The sequence below is a fragment of the Athene cunicularia genome (assembly GCF_003259725.1).
Source record: "Athene cunicularia isolate RWA chromosome Z unlocalized genomic scaffold, athCun1 chrZ_part1, whole genome shotgun sequence".
Lineage (NCBI taxonomy): Eukaryota > Metazoa > Chordata > Aves > Strigiformes > Strigidae > Athene > Athene cunicularia.
This window is the reverse complement of record NW_020799142.1, coordinates 436817-452947: the sequence shown is the minus strand read 5'-3', so window position 1 is coordinate 452947 and position 16131 is coordinate 436817. Positions and strand designations below refer to the sequence as shown.

The 16131-nt window shown below is 41.7% G+C and overlaps 1 protein-coding gene across 9 annotated transcripts in view; it reads left to right on the top strand.

Annotated features, from left to right (window-relative positions):
- The window catches only part of PAM (peptidylglycine alpha-amidating monooxygenase), a 135461-nt gene that overhangs the window by 71174 nt on the left and 48156 nt on the right, over nt 1–16131 (top strand). For all 9 annotated transcript variants that reach the window (XM_026865663.1, XM_026865664.1, XM_026865665.1 and 6 more), the window contains 3 exons: nt 75–178; nt 10437–10624; nt 11285–11356. In XM_026865663.1, the coding sequence (XP_026721464.1) occupies nt 75–178; nt 10437–10624; nt 11285–11356 (364 nt within the window). The remainder of the gene's footprint in view (nt 1–74; nt 179–10436; nt 10625–11284; nt 11357–16131) is intronic.

The following is a 16131-nucleotide window of genomic DNA, read 5'->3' as shown; positions in this document are numbered from 1 at the left end:
TACGTGTGTGTGTATATTGACATAAATAATATGAGACTCTTTCACTGGTTATGATGATTCATCCTGTCTTTCAGGCATTCTATCCAGTAGAACATCCTGTAGATGTTAGCTATGATGACATCCTAGCAGCTAGATGTGTGTTCAGTGGTGAAGGCAGAACTACAGAGACACATATAGGGTAATTTTTCTCTATTTGCTTCGTTCTCTAACCATTTTTTCACAAAGTATTGGTTATCTATAGAAATGTATTTGTTTCATGTCTTGTTCCAAGATAATTCCCACAGACTGTCATATTCTGCCAGAATGGTTTGTTTTGCAGTCTGCTATCTAGTCTGCTAAAGATTTAACTCTACACAATATTCATTACCTTTACTTATGTGAATAATTACTTTGCTGAAGTGTTTAGAACATTTCTCAGGTGAAGCTACACTGCCAAAGACCTTACTCAGATGTTGGGCTGTTCTGCACTTAGAGAAGGATTCAGAATATCGATTAGAAAAAACGGGTTTTTTAACAAGTTGAAACTATTGACCATTTAAAACAAAATAGTGAACTTTCACAATTTCTCTTCTGAAAGAAAATTTATGAAAACTTATAAATTTCTTGTAAGTTTTGACTCATTGTAAAATATAACCTTAAAAATTCAGAATAATATATCAGTTACCTTTTTGCAATATAAAAATATACAAGCTTCTCTGAAAAACAGTAAAACATAAATTACTAATGATAAAAAGGAAAATCTGAACTGTGTTTGTCAGTGGTGCTGTTTAACTGAGGGTGATAGACAGAACTTTATAAGACCAAGTTGACAAATACAGCTGTAAAAATATATGTAATATTAATTCTCTTACCTGGCTCTAGTTCTCTGAACGTAATGTACTGTATATGTAGAGATACGAAGATTACCAGCAGGAATCTCCCCATTCTGGTAGTATGTGCTGCAGCACCCCAAAGCACAAGGTTTTAGTGCACTTGACTACCATAACATGCATCTCAGTAAAGGGTTACGGATTCAACACAAATTTTGCACCTTTCGGTGGTTGGTTAAAATGCTGATGAGTAGCAGATGAAGCAAAATCAATAGTTTCAGAAGAGGTTTTTACTGTGCAAGTTTTAATCCTCACCGGGGTCAGAGACCACGTTGCCGTTGCCCCTCCCCCACCCGCGCCAGTTGGGCTGAAAGTTAGACACAGGCCCTGGCTAACATAACAAGAAATTTAACACAACAGAGTGATAGAACAATCTGAACAGCAACAATACAATGGTAACAGCAATAAACAGCAATAACAGTGAACAAGACAAATGATATACAGAGAAATACCGCTAAATGATCTAAGGAAAGCAAAATTCCCTCCTAAACCCGCCAAGGAGCAAGGAAAAGGTTCCACCCCTGGACCTGATGTCAGCATGCTATGAATAACCCGGCTGGAGATCCCTTCCCCCTCTCTTTCTGCTGGGGAAAACTTTATTGTATCCTGGCTGAACCAGGACATAATCCACCCCTTTATTCTATACCATCTGCGTCATGTCCGGCTGCCATTTAACAGTTAGCAATAACAAAGTAATAATTTACACAGGCACAGCATAATTTATGGCATGTTCTCACCCAGAATCAAGTCCCCTTGTGGTACGCATCGGACCTCTCCATTGTCCTGCATCACCCACCAGGTACACCCAGGTCCTTGGGCAAAAGCAATCCCGTGGATGGGTTTGCCTTTACCTTTGCCTGGTGCAGGACTAAAGCAGACCATTTTTCCCAATATATTCCTCATGCGCACCACAGGGACTTTATCCCCATCTACAGAACATACAGTCTCGATTCAGCTGGGCCAGCTCGACTGGCAGATCCTCTTGTGTTGACTAGCCAGGTGGCCTTTGCTAGATGCGTGTCCCAGTCTTTGAAGTCCCACCTTCCAATGCTTTCAGTGTGGTTTTTAACAATCCATTGTAGTGCTGGATCTTCCCAGAGGCTGGTGCGTGGTAGGGGATGTGGTAGGCCCACTAGATGCTCTGTTCTTCTGCCCAGGCATTTATGAGGTTGTTTCGGAAGTGGGTCCCGTTGTCTGACTCAATTCTCTCTGGGGTGCTGTGTCACCACAGGACTTGGGTTTCAAGGCCCAAGATGGTGTTCCAGGCGGTGGCGTGGGGCACTGGGTATGCTTCCAGCCACCCAGAGGTTACTTCCATCATTATAAGCACATGGCGCTTCCTGTGGCGGGTCTGTGGCAGTGTGATGTAGTCGATCTGCCAGGCCTCTCCGTATCTATATTTCAGCCATCGCTCCCCATTTCGCTGGGGCTTCACCCGCTTGGCGTGTTTAATTGTAGCACACGTCTCACATCCGTGGATGATCTCTGCAATGGTGTCAATAGTAAGGTCCACCCCTCGATCTCAAGCCCACCTGTATGTTACATCCCTACCTTGGTGGCCCAAGGTCTCGTGGGCCCACCGGGCTATGAACAGTTCACCTTTGCGCTACCAGTCGAAGTCCACCTGAGCCACTCTAATCTGAGCAGCTTGGTCTGCCTGGTGGTTGTGTTGATGTTCATCAGTGGCCCGACTCTTGGGTACATGGGCATCCACATGGTGCACCTTCACAACAGGTTTTCCACACGGGCTGCAATGTCCTGCTATACTTCAGCAGCCCAGACAGTTTTACCCTTATGTTGCCAGTTCTTCTTCTTCCATTACTGCAGCCGTTTCCACAGGGTATTTGCTACTGCCCAAGAGTTGGTGTAGAGGTAGAGCCTTGGCCACTTTTCCCACTCAGCAATATTCAAAGCAAGCTAGATGGCTTTCACCTCTGCAAACTGGCTCAATTCACCCTGTCCCTCAGCAGCTTCAGTGACTCGTCATGTGGGACTCCATACAGCAGCCTTCCAGCGTCAATGTTTTCCCACAATACGACAAGACCCATCAGTGAACAGGGCATAACGCTTCTCCTCATGCAGCAGCTCGTTATATGGTGGGGCCTCCTTAGCACGTGTCACCTCCTGTTCTGGTGACATCCCGGAATCTTTGCTCTCTGGCCAGTTCGTAATCACCTCTAGTATCCCTGGGCGGCTGGGGTTCCCTATTCGAGCCCGTTGTGTTATCAGTGCAACCCATTTACTGCACGTGGCATCTGTTGCATGATGTGGGGAGGAGGCTTTTCCTTTGAACATCCACCCCAGCACCGGCAGTTGGGGTGCCAGGAGGAGCTATGTTTCAGTGCCAACTACTTCTGAGGCAGCCCGAACTCCTTCATATGCTACCACTATCTCCTTCTCAGTTGGTGTGTAATTCGCTTCAGAGCCTTTGTATCCCCGGCTCCAAAATCCTAGAGGTCGGCCTCGGGTCTCTCCAGGTGCTCTCTGCCAAAGGCTCCAGGTAGGGCCATTCTCCCTGGCTGCAGTATAGAGCATGTTCTTAACCTCCTGCCCTTCCCAGACAGGCCCGAGGACTACTGCTTGGGCAATCTCTCGTTTAATTTGATCAAAGGATTGTTGTTGCTCAGGGTCCCATTCAAAATCGTTATTCTTACGGGTTACGTGGTAGAGAGGGCTCACAATCAGGCTGTAGTTCGGGATGTGTATCCTCCAGAACCCCACAGCACCCAGGAAAGACTGAGTCTCCTTTTTAGAGGTTGGTGGGGCCATGGCTGTTTACCTTCTTTATCACCTCCATTGGGATGTGGCGACACCCATCTTGCCATTTTATTCCTAGGAATTGAAATTCCCTTGCAGGCCCCTTAACTTTCTTTTGCTTAATGGCAAAGCCAGCCTTCAGGAGGATTTCAGTTATCTTCTTCCCTTTCTCAATGACTTCCTCAGCTGTGTTCCCCCATACAGTGATATCATCGATGTACTGCAGGTATTCTGGAGCCCCACCTTTCTCCAGTGCAGTATGGATCAGTCCATGGCAAATGGTGGAGCTGTAGTTCCACCACTGGGGCAGTCTATTCCAGGTGTACTGGATGCCTCTCCAAGTGAAAGCAAACTGTGGCCTGCACTCTGTCACTATCGGAATGGAGAAGAACGCATTAGCAATGTCAATCGTGGCGTACCACTTGGCTGCCTTCCACTCCAGTTTATACTTGAGCTCTAGCATGTCTGGCACTGCAGCACTCATTGCTGGTGTAACTTCATTCAAGTCATGGTAGTCCACAGTTAGCCTCCATTCACAATTAGGCTTTCTCACTGTCTATATACGACTGTTGAAGGGGGGGTGAGTTTTGCTGATAACCTTCTGGCTTTCTCCTTGACGGATCAGCTGATGGATGGGGACCAGGGAATCTCGATTGGTGCGGTACTGCCGCTGGTGCACTGTCCTGGTAGCAATCGGCACTCGCTGCTCCTCAACCTTAAGCTGCCCCACCACTGAGGGATCCTCTGAGAGGCCGGGTAAGGTGGACAACTGTTCAACCTCCTCCAGGTCAGCTACACCAAAAGCCCACCGGTACCCTTTTGGGTCTTTGAAGTGCCCTCTCCTGAGATCCTGAGTCTATGCCCAGGATTCACGGGGCATCTGAGCCATTCACAATGTGGTGCTTATGCCAGTCCTTCCCAGTCAGGCTCACTTCAGCTTCCAGTAGGGTCAGGTGTTGGGATTCCCCTGTCACTCCGGAGATGCAGATGGATTCAACCCCTCTGTACCTCGATGGCATTAGGGTATGCTGTGCGCCGGTGTCGACCACAGCCTTATACTCTTGTGGGTCTGATGTGCCAGGCGATCGGATCCACACTGTCCAGTAAATCCGATTATCCCTTTCCTTCACCTGGCTGGAGGCAGGGCCCCTCTAATCCTGCTCATCATCACTCACTTCTTGCAAGAATGATTTACTGGTCCCCTCAAGAGGGTCAGACATAACGTTCACCATTCTGTTCTGCCTGGGGGATTTCTGACTACATAATGGAGCTGTGCTCCTCTTGGAGGACTCCCCTTCCGTGGTGGTTCTCCTTTTCAGCTGCTCTGCTTGTGCAGCTAGGGCGGCATTGGGCTGTCCATCCCGCCTCCTCATGTTCTCTCCGTGGTCACGGAGGAAAAACCACAGGGTGCCTCGTGGTGTGTACCTTCTGCTGCCTTTCTCTTGGGTGGGGAAACGTTTACTTCTAATGGTTGAGACATTAGCCCGTGCAGGTGGAACGTAGGACATGTCCTCTTCCATCTCCTGGACCCTCTGAGCCAGTTGCTCCACAGCTGAGATCAGGGAATGTTGAGATGAGGGGATATTTCCCTCATATTGCAGAGCTTGCCAACCACTCCCTCCACTGTTAGAGTGTGGGTGTCTGTCCACCAGGACACTATTGCCAATGCTTTCGAGTGTGCTTCTGGTGCGCTCTTCAGGAACTTTCGCCACATCAAGTGTGTGCAGGGGGCCTGATCTGGGTCCATGGGTGACTGCTAATTATTTAGATCACCATAGATCATCTCAAACACAGCCAGTTCCCAGAGGTTCTGGATGCCTTTCTCAATGCTGGTGCATTTGCCTAGCTGACATAGGGTATCATCCTTGTAGGCGTGCCTCTCCCTTACACTGGGCAGGAGTCGCTTCCAAAGGCTGAGGTTTTGAGCCTGTTTCCCTATTTCCCTATCAATGCCAGCATCCTTGGCCAAAGATCCCAGATGCTTGGCCTCTCTCCCCTCCATCTCCAAAGCACTGGCTCCATTGTCCCAGCATCTGAGCAACCAGGTGTAAATCTGCTCACCTCCCAGGTAGCCGAAATCTCTCCACATATTTCGCAGCTCAGTCGGGGACAGAGATCGGACAATCACCTCTGGTCCTTCCTCCTGTTCCCTGATGGGCCTGGCTCATCCTCATCCCTCACTCTGCGAACTTTCTGGTATATTTTGTTTTCTGTATCGGGGCAACTGACACTGGCACTGCCTGGCTCTCTGGCTCAGTCTGTGTGCTGGTGGAGGCGACTGCGACTGGCTCTGCCTGTGCTCCCGGTTCAGATATTGTTTGTGTGGCCTTTTCTTCCCTTTGAGGGCAGTGGGTGGTATTAAAGAGGACACGGTATGCATGGGCAAGTCCCCAACACAGTGCAGCAATTTGTGTCTCCTGAGTTTTGCCAGTTTGGTAACACACCCTTTCTAAGCACTCCATCTTCTTCTCAGGGCTTTGCATTTGCTCAGGAGTGAAGTTCCAAAGCATTGGAGTGCCCTCCGACTCAGGCCTTTGCCCGTCTTTTCCCACACCCCTTGCCACTCACTATTATCTGACCTCGGAGTAGGTTTCTGCGTACTGCTATTGTTAGAGAAATGCTGCATGGCCAAAACTGAAATCAGGCAGACATTCCGAAGGCATGGTGCCACAATCACGCTGGCTTGCAGGCTCCAGGGGGGGCTAAACCGCCCCAAAGCTGAGAGGATCCCTTCCCCTGGCTCACCCACAGAGGGGGTGATACCCCTAACAAAAGCCCAAACGGCAAACAGGTACCGGCCCACCCCCACACACAGCGATACAAAGGCAGCATACGCGTTCAATAGCCCGTATAACAACATAAGAACCTTTACACATTTACCCCCCATAACAACACCACCGTAGGGATCACACACTGGATATAACGAGTAATCCAGCCACACCACCCAAACATGTGGGCCAGCATCACAAACATTTTCTTATCAAACAAATAGAAAAAAAAAAATTACACCCAACAGATGGCTCTATCACACTCTGGTCATGGTCTGTCCCGTTTTATTCTCATAGTTTTTCCCCACGTTAGGCGCCAATTATAGATGTGCAAGTTTTAATCCTCGCCGGGATCAGAGACCACGTTGCCGTTGCCCCTCCCCTAACCGCGCCAGTTGGGCTGGAAGTTAGACACAGGCCCCGGCTAAAATAACAAGAAATTTAATACAACAGAGTGATAGAACAATCTGAACAGCAACAGTATCAATGGTAACCACAATAAACAGCAATAACAGTGAAGACAAACGATATACAGAGAAATACCACTAGCTGGTCTACCGAAAGCAAAATTCCCTCCCGAAACCACCAAGGAGCAAGGAAAAGGTTCCACCCCTGGACCTGACATCAGCATGGTATGAATAACCCGGCTGGAGATCCCTTCCCCCTCTCTCTCTGCTGGGGAAAACTTTATCCTGGCTGAACCAGGACATTTACAAAGGCTGTAACACTAACAAAAGTAAATCCAAAATCTTAATTTAACTTTAGACCTTTTTTTTTTTTAATTTATAAAAGTTTCTGCATGTTTCTGTAACATTCTCCAAAGTAGTTCCTGCTTGCTGAATAATCCTTGCATTTTAAAATACAGTCCCACAAAAATTTATGGTCTTCTCTTTCAATGTACTATTGTGCTTTCAAAGGGCAAGTAATAGGAACAGAAATTAAAGAAAGAGGCACACGTTTATACTTCTATTACATAATTTATACATATGGATTTTGAGAAAAAACACATAAGCATTTTATGTAAATATGTAAACATTACACAAAACCTGATGCATAATATAGAAGTATATATGGTTGGAAAATAATTATCACCATAATATGAAATGAATGGATGAAAAGGAATGCATTCACAACAATGCTTAGGTATATGGAAAGATATACAGCTAAAATAAATAAAATGAAAGTTGTTTAAATCTTGGAAAGTGTTGTCTTGATGTTGCAGTTGTCTTGCTCCTAGAGTGACTTATCAGTCCAAAAGAAATACTAAAAGAACCTTTGAGTTCCAAATATACAAAATGAAAAAGGGAAATGCAAACAGAAAGGGAAAATAATCCATACCTGAAAAGGATCAGATCAAGTCTGCATCTTCACTTTCCCTGTAATTATCTGTCTGGTTTTGTTTTTCCTTAAACTAGCTAAAAAAAAAAAACAACCCTGATTTTGCTTGTGCAGTTGACTGCATACAAGTTCAGGGTAATTACACAAGCACAGACTTAATGTCTCTGGTGTAAAAAGGCGAGACACAAGTCACCTCTTCAAAAGTTTCATAAATCATCCATTTCAGTTAGCTGTATTTCTCCTCAAGCTCAAACTTTTACGAATTAAAGGGCTGAATTATCCTTTCTCAAATAAGAAGGACATCAACTATTACTAATTTATAAAGGAATATTTCTTCTCATTCTTGCTAAAGACCAGGAAGTACTTCAGTAAGAATTGTAGCCCATTCAGTGTGAAGATCATACCTTTGTAAAGGAAAGATCTGTTGGCCACGGTGGCTCCTTGTTTTTCCAGTTGCAATGTAATGTATTTTTTAAAACTCTTAACAGACAGAAAATTGTGCCACCTGTGTCTTTGACTTTCAAAATATGTTTAACAGGTATTGTACCATACAAGAGAACGTTCATGTGCCTGTAGCAAAACATTCCCCCTCAGTATTTAAGATTCTTTAACTTAATTGTCTTGCTTTTCAATGGTAAATCCTCTGTTTCATTGTGTTTCACTGTATATTATTAAGATACGAAGATCTGGGTACAGTTCTAAATATCTGAGGCAGTGGTGATAATAGGAATTTTTTAAAATTTTATTTCTTTTTAACTTGCACATCGGAATTTCTACTTATTAAACCTGTCCACAAAACAGGGTTTCTCAGGAGTTCAAAATCTAATGGAAGGATTCTGGGTTTTCTGTGAATTTACTAAAACTGTTGTTGACAGAGTTGGTTTGGGTTTTTTTGGCTGTAAATGTTTAACATTATCAACTTTGAAATGTTTAGACACAGTAATGTGTCAGGTGAACCAGAGTTTGTGTGGGTTCCACATCCCCTTTCCTACTGAATTTTTAAAGAGGCGGCAATTACAGTGACATCCACTGATAGTCCAACAGCAAAGCTAATGCTTTCTAAAGCTGAGCAGAGCTTGCCAAGTCAGTTTGATTTTTGTGGTGTCCAAGGGATGCTAAATTGTCAACGCACGGAAAAATACCAGTTCCCCTTTTGAAGCAGTCCCTTCTCCTATGTTCCCCATCTCCCCTCTATCTGGTGTCTTTATTGTTGCTATGGTGAATAAATGAATGCTGCAGAATGCTGCTGGAAAAGTCAATGCTGACATCTTTTGCAAGCAGCTAATAGGCTACCCCCATATCTTTTTATGTGTGGGCTCATTGAATAATTTTGAAAACCTATTAAAAAAATCTTAGTCTAAAACCCTTTATTTTGTGAACCTTTCTTTATCAGTCATAGCTTATTCCATTGTCAGGATTGTAGCTATAAATAAAAGATAGCAACCTATATGGCAGAGGAAGAAAATAAACATTACAGCTGTGCAGAGACCCTGTATTGTCTGCTTCAGGAAGTAATACTTTTCAGAAAAAATTATTTCTTGTGACAACTGTTTTTTTTATTGAAGACAGGATTATGTAGCAGTACAGAAGAGCCTCTTCTGTTTCAAGTACATGCACAATATTTATCAAAGAACTGAATTTTGCTAGTGTTTAATCTTTCCTCTTGCACTCGTGTTTTCCTTAGAGAAGCTTGTGATCAAATTATTCTCAAGATAGCAGTGCTATCTCCTCTTCAGGAGATATTTACAGTGTCTTAATATATAATGAAAATAAGTTTTGTTGCATTAGAAGCAGTGTGATTGGCCAATAAATGGATGTCCTGGTTCAGCTAGGATAGGGTTAGGTTTCCCCAGCACAAAGAGAGGGGGAAGGGATCTCCAGCTGGGTTATTCATACCATGCTGGCGTCAGGTCCAGGGGTGGAACCTTTTTACCGGGCTCTTTGGTGGGCTCGGTGGCGGGAACTTTTTTTTCCGTGACCATTTTGCGGTATTTCTCTGTATATCGTTTGTCTTGTTCACTGTTATTGCTCTTTATTGTTGTTACCATTGCTACTGTTGTTGTTCAGATTGTTCTATCACTCTGTTGTATTAAATTTCGTGTTATTTTAGCCGGGGTCTGTGTTTAACTTCCAGCCCAACCGGCTGAGGGTGGGGGAGGGGCAACGGCATCATGCTCTCCGATCCCAGCAGGGCTTAAACCTGCACAATGAATGAACTTGAACATGGGCATAAAAAAACTGTCATAAAAGATAGCTGCTGAAATGAAACATAGACTTTATTTACCACAATTTTATATTAGGTTTTCCCCAGATTGATAGATAATTACATAATGAATGATACAGTTCTGTCGTATATAATCAGAATAGGTGCATATTTGGTGACACACTGGGGATTATGAGGAGTATGTTGGGGAAAAAAAGAAGGAAGAACAGTTTAAATAGTTTACAATTTTCTGTAGAATCTACACCAAATTGTTAAGAATTTCTAAGATACCAGGGGATTTTGTGCAAACTGGTGTTCTTTAGTATAAACTGAAAGAAACTTCTGATATTTGGTGCAATTAAGCTATTAAATGTTTTCGTGTGGGACTACTAAACATTTCGTTGCAACTTTCTAATCTTTTAAACAAGTTAGATTAATAGAATAACAGATATATTCAGCTCATTTTTTTCCTAACTGCTGCATCTTTTCTGTGTTGTTTAGGGGAACAGCCAATGATGAAATGTGTAACTTTTATATTATGTACTATATGGAAGCCAAGCATGCTGTCTCATATATGACTTGCACACAGAATGCAAACCCTGAAATATTCAGAAATATACCACAGGAGGCAAATATTCCTATTCCAGTCAAGTCTGATATGCTGAAGATGGCACATGGACATCATGAAGGTGAAAAAAATGTTAATCCATTTTATTCAAGACTTTTTATTCTCACTGATGTGTTTGTTTTTGTTGCTTTGATATGCTAAATTTTCATTAAAAGAAAATGCAATTCTGAATAAAATTCAAATCATTAATTATAGATCATCATGAGATTCTGCTTTTGTTTTTGATGGAAATGTATGCCATGATCTTTTGTCTGTTTCTTCCTATTGTTTTTCAGTTTCCAACATACTTTTATAGCTACATGAGCTGTGTACCCAAAAGATTGAACTCTTTTCTATGCCAAATGTTAGTACCTTACATTAACAGTTTCTTAATATTCGCTTTATCTTTGATCTGTTTCCTACAGAGTTGAATCATAACATTTCCATAGTTTTCTGGATCCCACTGCCTTGTGGAAGGCAGTCAAATGTATATATTGAATACTGGTAGGCATGTAGGTTGCAACAGCAGTATTATCCAGAAATAATTTAGTGGTATGTCTGTGTAGCAAAGTACAAATCTTACTGATTTATTCCAGTTGTTTTACTGTAGCACCATTTGCTACAACTACTATAGATAAAAATACCAAATACTTGTTTCAGAAGGCCTTTTTTTCTCCAGTAGGAAGTCAATCAGTGCCATTCACAGGGAGAGGTTAACATATATCCTAAATCCATTTTTCAGAAACAAAGGATACTGGTAAAAGTTCTTTGCTGCAGCATGACAAAAAAGAAAAGGACAAGCTTTTGGATCAAGGTATGTACTTGTTTACTTCTGTGGTAAATAAGGGACTCACTAATGTAAAATAATGATAAATTGAATCCTGACTGTTAATGAGTTATGAAATTTTGTATCTGTTTATTTTTAATTGATGCAATTTGCAGTGTTTTGTACTGCTAATGGGATTGAATGCTATATAAGAAGTAACAAAAAAAATTAGTCTATCACTGATTTCTAACCTTGTAGTTAAAATTTATTAGCACATTTTAATCTCATTAGATTTTCCTGTTCTTAGTTTATTTTGCTAGAGAGGACTGTAATTTATCTGTAAGTGCAATCCTAAAGAATGGACACAAAGAAGTAGTCCTATAGTATGTAACTATTCTATATGTAACTATCTGCTATTAGCTCTTCGCCTTTTTATTGGGTTTTATTACTATGCATGTATTAGGGAATAATATGTTATTATGCTTCAGTATTGGTTGTACATGCAGTGGGCTAAGGGCATCTAATGTTTAATAATTCTTTTTCACTACATTTGTGTATATGTGCATATACGCATAGCAACTTATGCACAGATGTGTGCGCTACTTAGTTGCAGGAAAAAATCTATGGCTTATAAGGCCTCTAGAAATATGCTGAATGTTATTTATGTTTCAGAAGTATATTAAAATAAGACTGTGCTTTTAAGTTCTTGTAGATCATATGCTATTAGATCAGTGTTGGTTTAGCATCAAGATTTTTCCTGACACTAAGCAGACCTCATCAGCTATAGCTTTTTGAACAATATTAAGGCTCAAGGACTACATAAATTAAAGGCAAACTTCCTTTTGTCAAGTGTTTAGATTTTTTGATGGCATCTGCCAAGAGGCTAGATTTTCTATATACTCTGCCATTTTACAGAGTTAGCTCAAATAATTAAATTACTGTTACATAAAACCTAACTTTTACAGTGTAAGAGTGTTGACTGAAGGTACCTTAAACTACTAGAGACAATAATTACAATTCCATATCTTAGTCAATTCAAGGTGGATTTTTTTAGAAAGACACAATTCTATTTTTTTTTAAATCCTATTCCAAAGCAGAATGAGCAAGCTGCTTACAAATTTATATCAAGATTTATGCTGACAAGCTGTTTCACACTTGTGTTACTAGTAAGTGCATTAGCATTTGGTTGAGGATCTTTTTATATGTGTGCTTTATTATATTCATTAATAGTTGAAATACAGTGTTGAAACAAGGTCCTGTTATTAGAATCTTCTTAATTTATCTTTGAAATGTATTTCAAAGCCATATTTCTGCAATGCAGACTCACTTACTGAAGCTACTATTTATTATATATCCTCATCCAACATGTTTCTTTGGAAACACACTGCATTCATTGTTTTGTCCATTTCAAATTAATTGGGATCATGATGGAAAATATCAAACCAAATAGTTGCTGTAAGAGAATTTTTTTCATGTTCTTAATTGTTAGTTTAAGATAAATTTTCCCATCATTTACAGAAGTCTGGCTTCAATTTTACATTGATGCAACTCTAACTTTAGATGAATTATGTGTATGTAAGAAAAAAAAGCAAAAGGAAAAATCAGGTCAGGTTTGGTTTTATTTTTGTCTCCGAAGAGGGAAAGTTGGGTGGCTGTTTTAGAAAGTGGTTTCTGGTCCTACAAGCACTTGAGCACCTGGTAAAATATCCTGGGAAAATCAGGAGCTGAAACTGGTCTGCTGAAATGTGCATATAAAAATTACATACACATTAGGAGTCTTTTGTGGGGCTAAGCAGTTTTATGTAATTGCATTGCAAATTTGTCCATCTCCTCAAGTAAATCCAGTGAGTTACCCAATATCAACCAAGCCTGAACAAGGTTTTAGCAACAGGAAAATTCTACAGTTTGGAGAGAGAAGGCAGTTGACCTCTAAGCTGCACAGGAGCAAATACATATTTCACTGAGATAAAGGTTATAACCAATTTTTCTTTTAACGGTCTGGCATTACATGCTCTATGAAAAGCTTATCTACAAAGCACAGATCCAACAAAATGTGGTACCACCACACAACACAGATGCTCAGGCCCAGTCACCATGGATTTATGAAAGGCAGGTCCTGCTTGACAAACCTGATCTCCTCCTATGACAGGGTGACCTGCTTATTGGATGAGGGAAAGGCGGTGGATGTTGTCTACCTTGACTTTAGCAAGGCCTTTGACACCATTTACCACAGCATTCTCCTGCTGAAGCTGGCTGCTCGTGGCTTGGATGGACACACGCTTTGCTGGGTAAAAAACTGTCTGGATGGCCGGGCCCAAAGAGTTGTGGTGAACGAAGTTAAATCCAGTTGGTGGCCGGTCACGAGTGGTGTCCCCCAGAGCTCGGTTTTGGGGCTACTCCTGTTTAACATCTTTATGGATGATCTAGACGAGGGGATCAAGTGCACCCTCAGTCAGTTTGCAAATGACCCCAAGTTGGGTGGGAGTGTTGATCTGCTCGAGGGTAGAGAGGCTCTGCAGAGACCTGGACAGGCTGGAGCCATGGGCTGAGGCCAACTGTAGGAGTTTCCATAAGGCCAAATGCCGGGGGCTGCCCTTGGGCCACAACAACCCCCAGCAGCGCTACAGGCTTGGGGAGGAGTGGCTGGAGAGCTGCCAGTCAGAGAGGGACCTGGGGGTGTTGATTGACAGCTGGCTGAACAGGAGCCAGCAGTGTGCCCAGGTGGCCAAGAAGGCCAGTGGCATCCTGGCTTGTGTCAGCAATAGCGTGGCCAACAGGGACAGGGAAGGGATCTTACCCCTGTACTCTGCAGTGGTGAGGCCGCATCTCGATGACTGTGTTCAGTTTTGGGCCCCTCACTACAAAAAGGACATTGAATGACTCGAGCGTGTCCAGAGAAGGGCAACGAAGCTGGTGCAGGGTCTGGAGCACATGTCGTACGAGGAGGGGCTGATGGAACTGGGGTTGTTTAGTCTGAAGAAGAGGAGGCTGAGGGGAGACCTCATCGCCCTCTACAGCTACCTGAAAGGAGGTTGCAGAGAGCTGGGTTTGAGACTCTTTAACCGAGTAGTAATTGACAGGACTAGAGGTAATGGCTTCAAGTTGCGCCAGAGAAAGTTTAGACTAGATGTCAGGAAGTATTTCTTTACAGAACGAGTTGTTAAGTGTTGTAATGGGCTGCCCAAGGAGGTGGTGGAGTCTCCATCCCTGGAGGTGTTTAAGAGTCGGGCTGACATAGTGCTGAGGGATATGGTGTAGTTGTGAAGAGTCCGTGTTAGGTTAATGGTCAGACTAGATGATCTTCAAGGCTTTTTCCAACCTAGATGGTTCTGTGATTCTGTGGTATTTGTTACACAGGTGTAAGTATTTTGCTAGCTTTTAGCTGAGTCTCTGAGTCAAGAAATATCTGTTCCATGTAGTATATTTTGCTGTTCTGTGTTTCTATAAAAAGTTTATTATAATAAAAGCATACTGAACAAGGCTTTTTGTATCTGGAATAGAAATTTCTAATTTATTTAAGTGAAAGGAGGAGGTGTAGCTCCTCTTCTTCCTGCCTCATCTCTCTTTTGTTTCCTTTTAAAAAAAAAAAAAAAAAGAAATAAGGGAGGAGGAAGTATGTGGAAGTCCTACAGTTTGTTGTGGGATACCTGTTGAAAGGAAGAGAAAAGGAGAATCAGCATGCAGGCAGGTCCTTGATTTTTCAGCCAGTGAAGTAGTGTGTTTCTGTGGTAGCATTACATGGCAAACCTATGGTAGCAGAGTCAACCAATAAGACTTGATGTATTTTTGTACTAGCAGATGTAGCCATGAGTTACATTCCTTTCTTAAATAAATTTGCCATAATTTACTTTGCTAATTTCTGTGGAGTTGTAAGAAAAGAGAGTAGTTCAGTTTGGCAAGTGGCTAAAATTTCTTAAGTTGATGGAGAAAGCATGAGGCTTGAAACATTCACTTTCCAGTAGTGATGTGGGATGCCAAAGTGTCAGAGACATTTTTAGATTAAGGCCAGACATACATGAAAATCTTCAGATGTTTTTAGGCTTGAGATGTTTGGTGCTCAGAGATTGTATGAGATCCCTTAATTAGAGTGCAAAAATAAGGGAAAAGTGGCTGAATTAAACCTTCAAGAAAATGCTACTGAAAGTTATTGAGCAATATTTACAGTTATCGAAGTAACTAGTAATTATTAGTAATTAGGAAGATTCACAATTGCACAGGATTTGCTTGTTGTTTCAACCCTGAAAGATCCTGCTCAAAGTTGATTTGATTAAAATAAGGTTATTCATAATCTTTACAAAAGCATCGTCAGCACAGTAAAGAAAGGAGCATCAGGTCTAAGCAAACCAATTGCAATTGGTATAGGTTGCATACCTACACAGCAAAAGAATATAACAAGCATGGAAAGAAGCCATTTTAAACTGAATGCTTTAGTCTTCACTGTTTGACACCTGGTTTATGTTCTCTGGTTCTTACAATTATAGAGGGACTTTTTCTAGGTATTTTCTGTAATGTAAAAGACTACTTTATAAATGAACAACTGCAAAAACTGCTTATAACATTAATAAGATATTTGAAGAAATTGAAAATGGACATTATATTAGTACAGGAGGAGTTCGAGAAGTGAAGTCATAGCACAAATCTAAAACAAATAGTAATAATAATTTTGAATTATTAATATTAAGTGCATATTAATAAGATACACAAATAAAATATTACTGAAAATTATTTTTCTTTGTTAACTAAGTGTAATTATTATTATTACATTATTATTATTATTATTATTATTATTATTATTATTATTATTATTATTATTATTATTATCA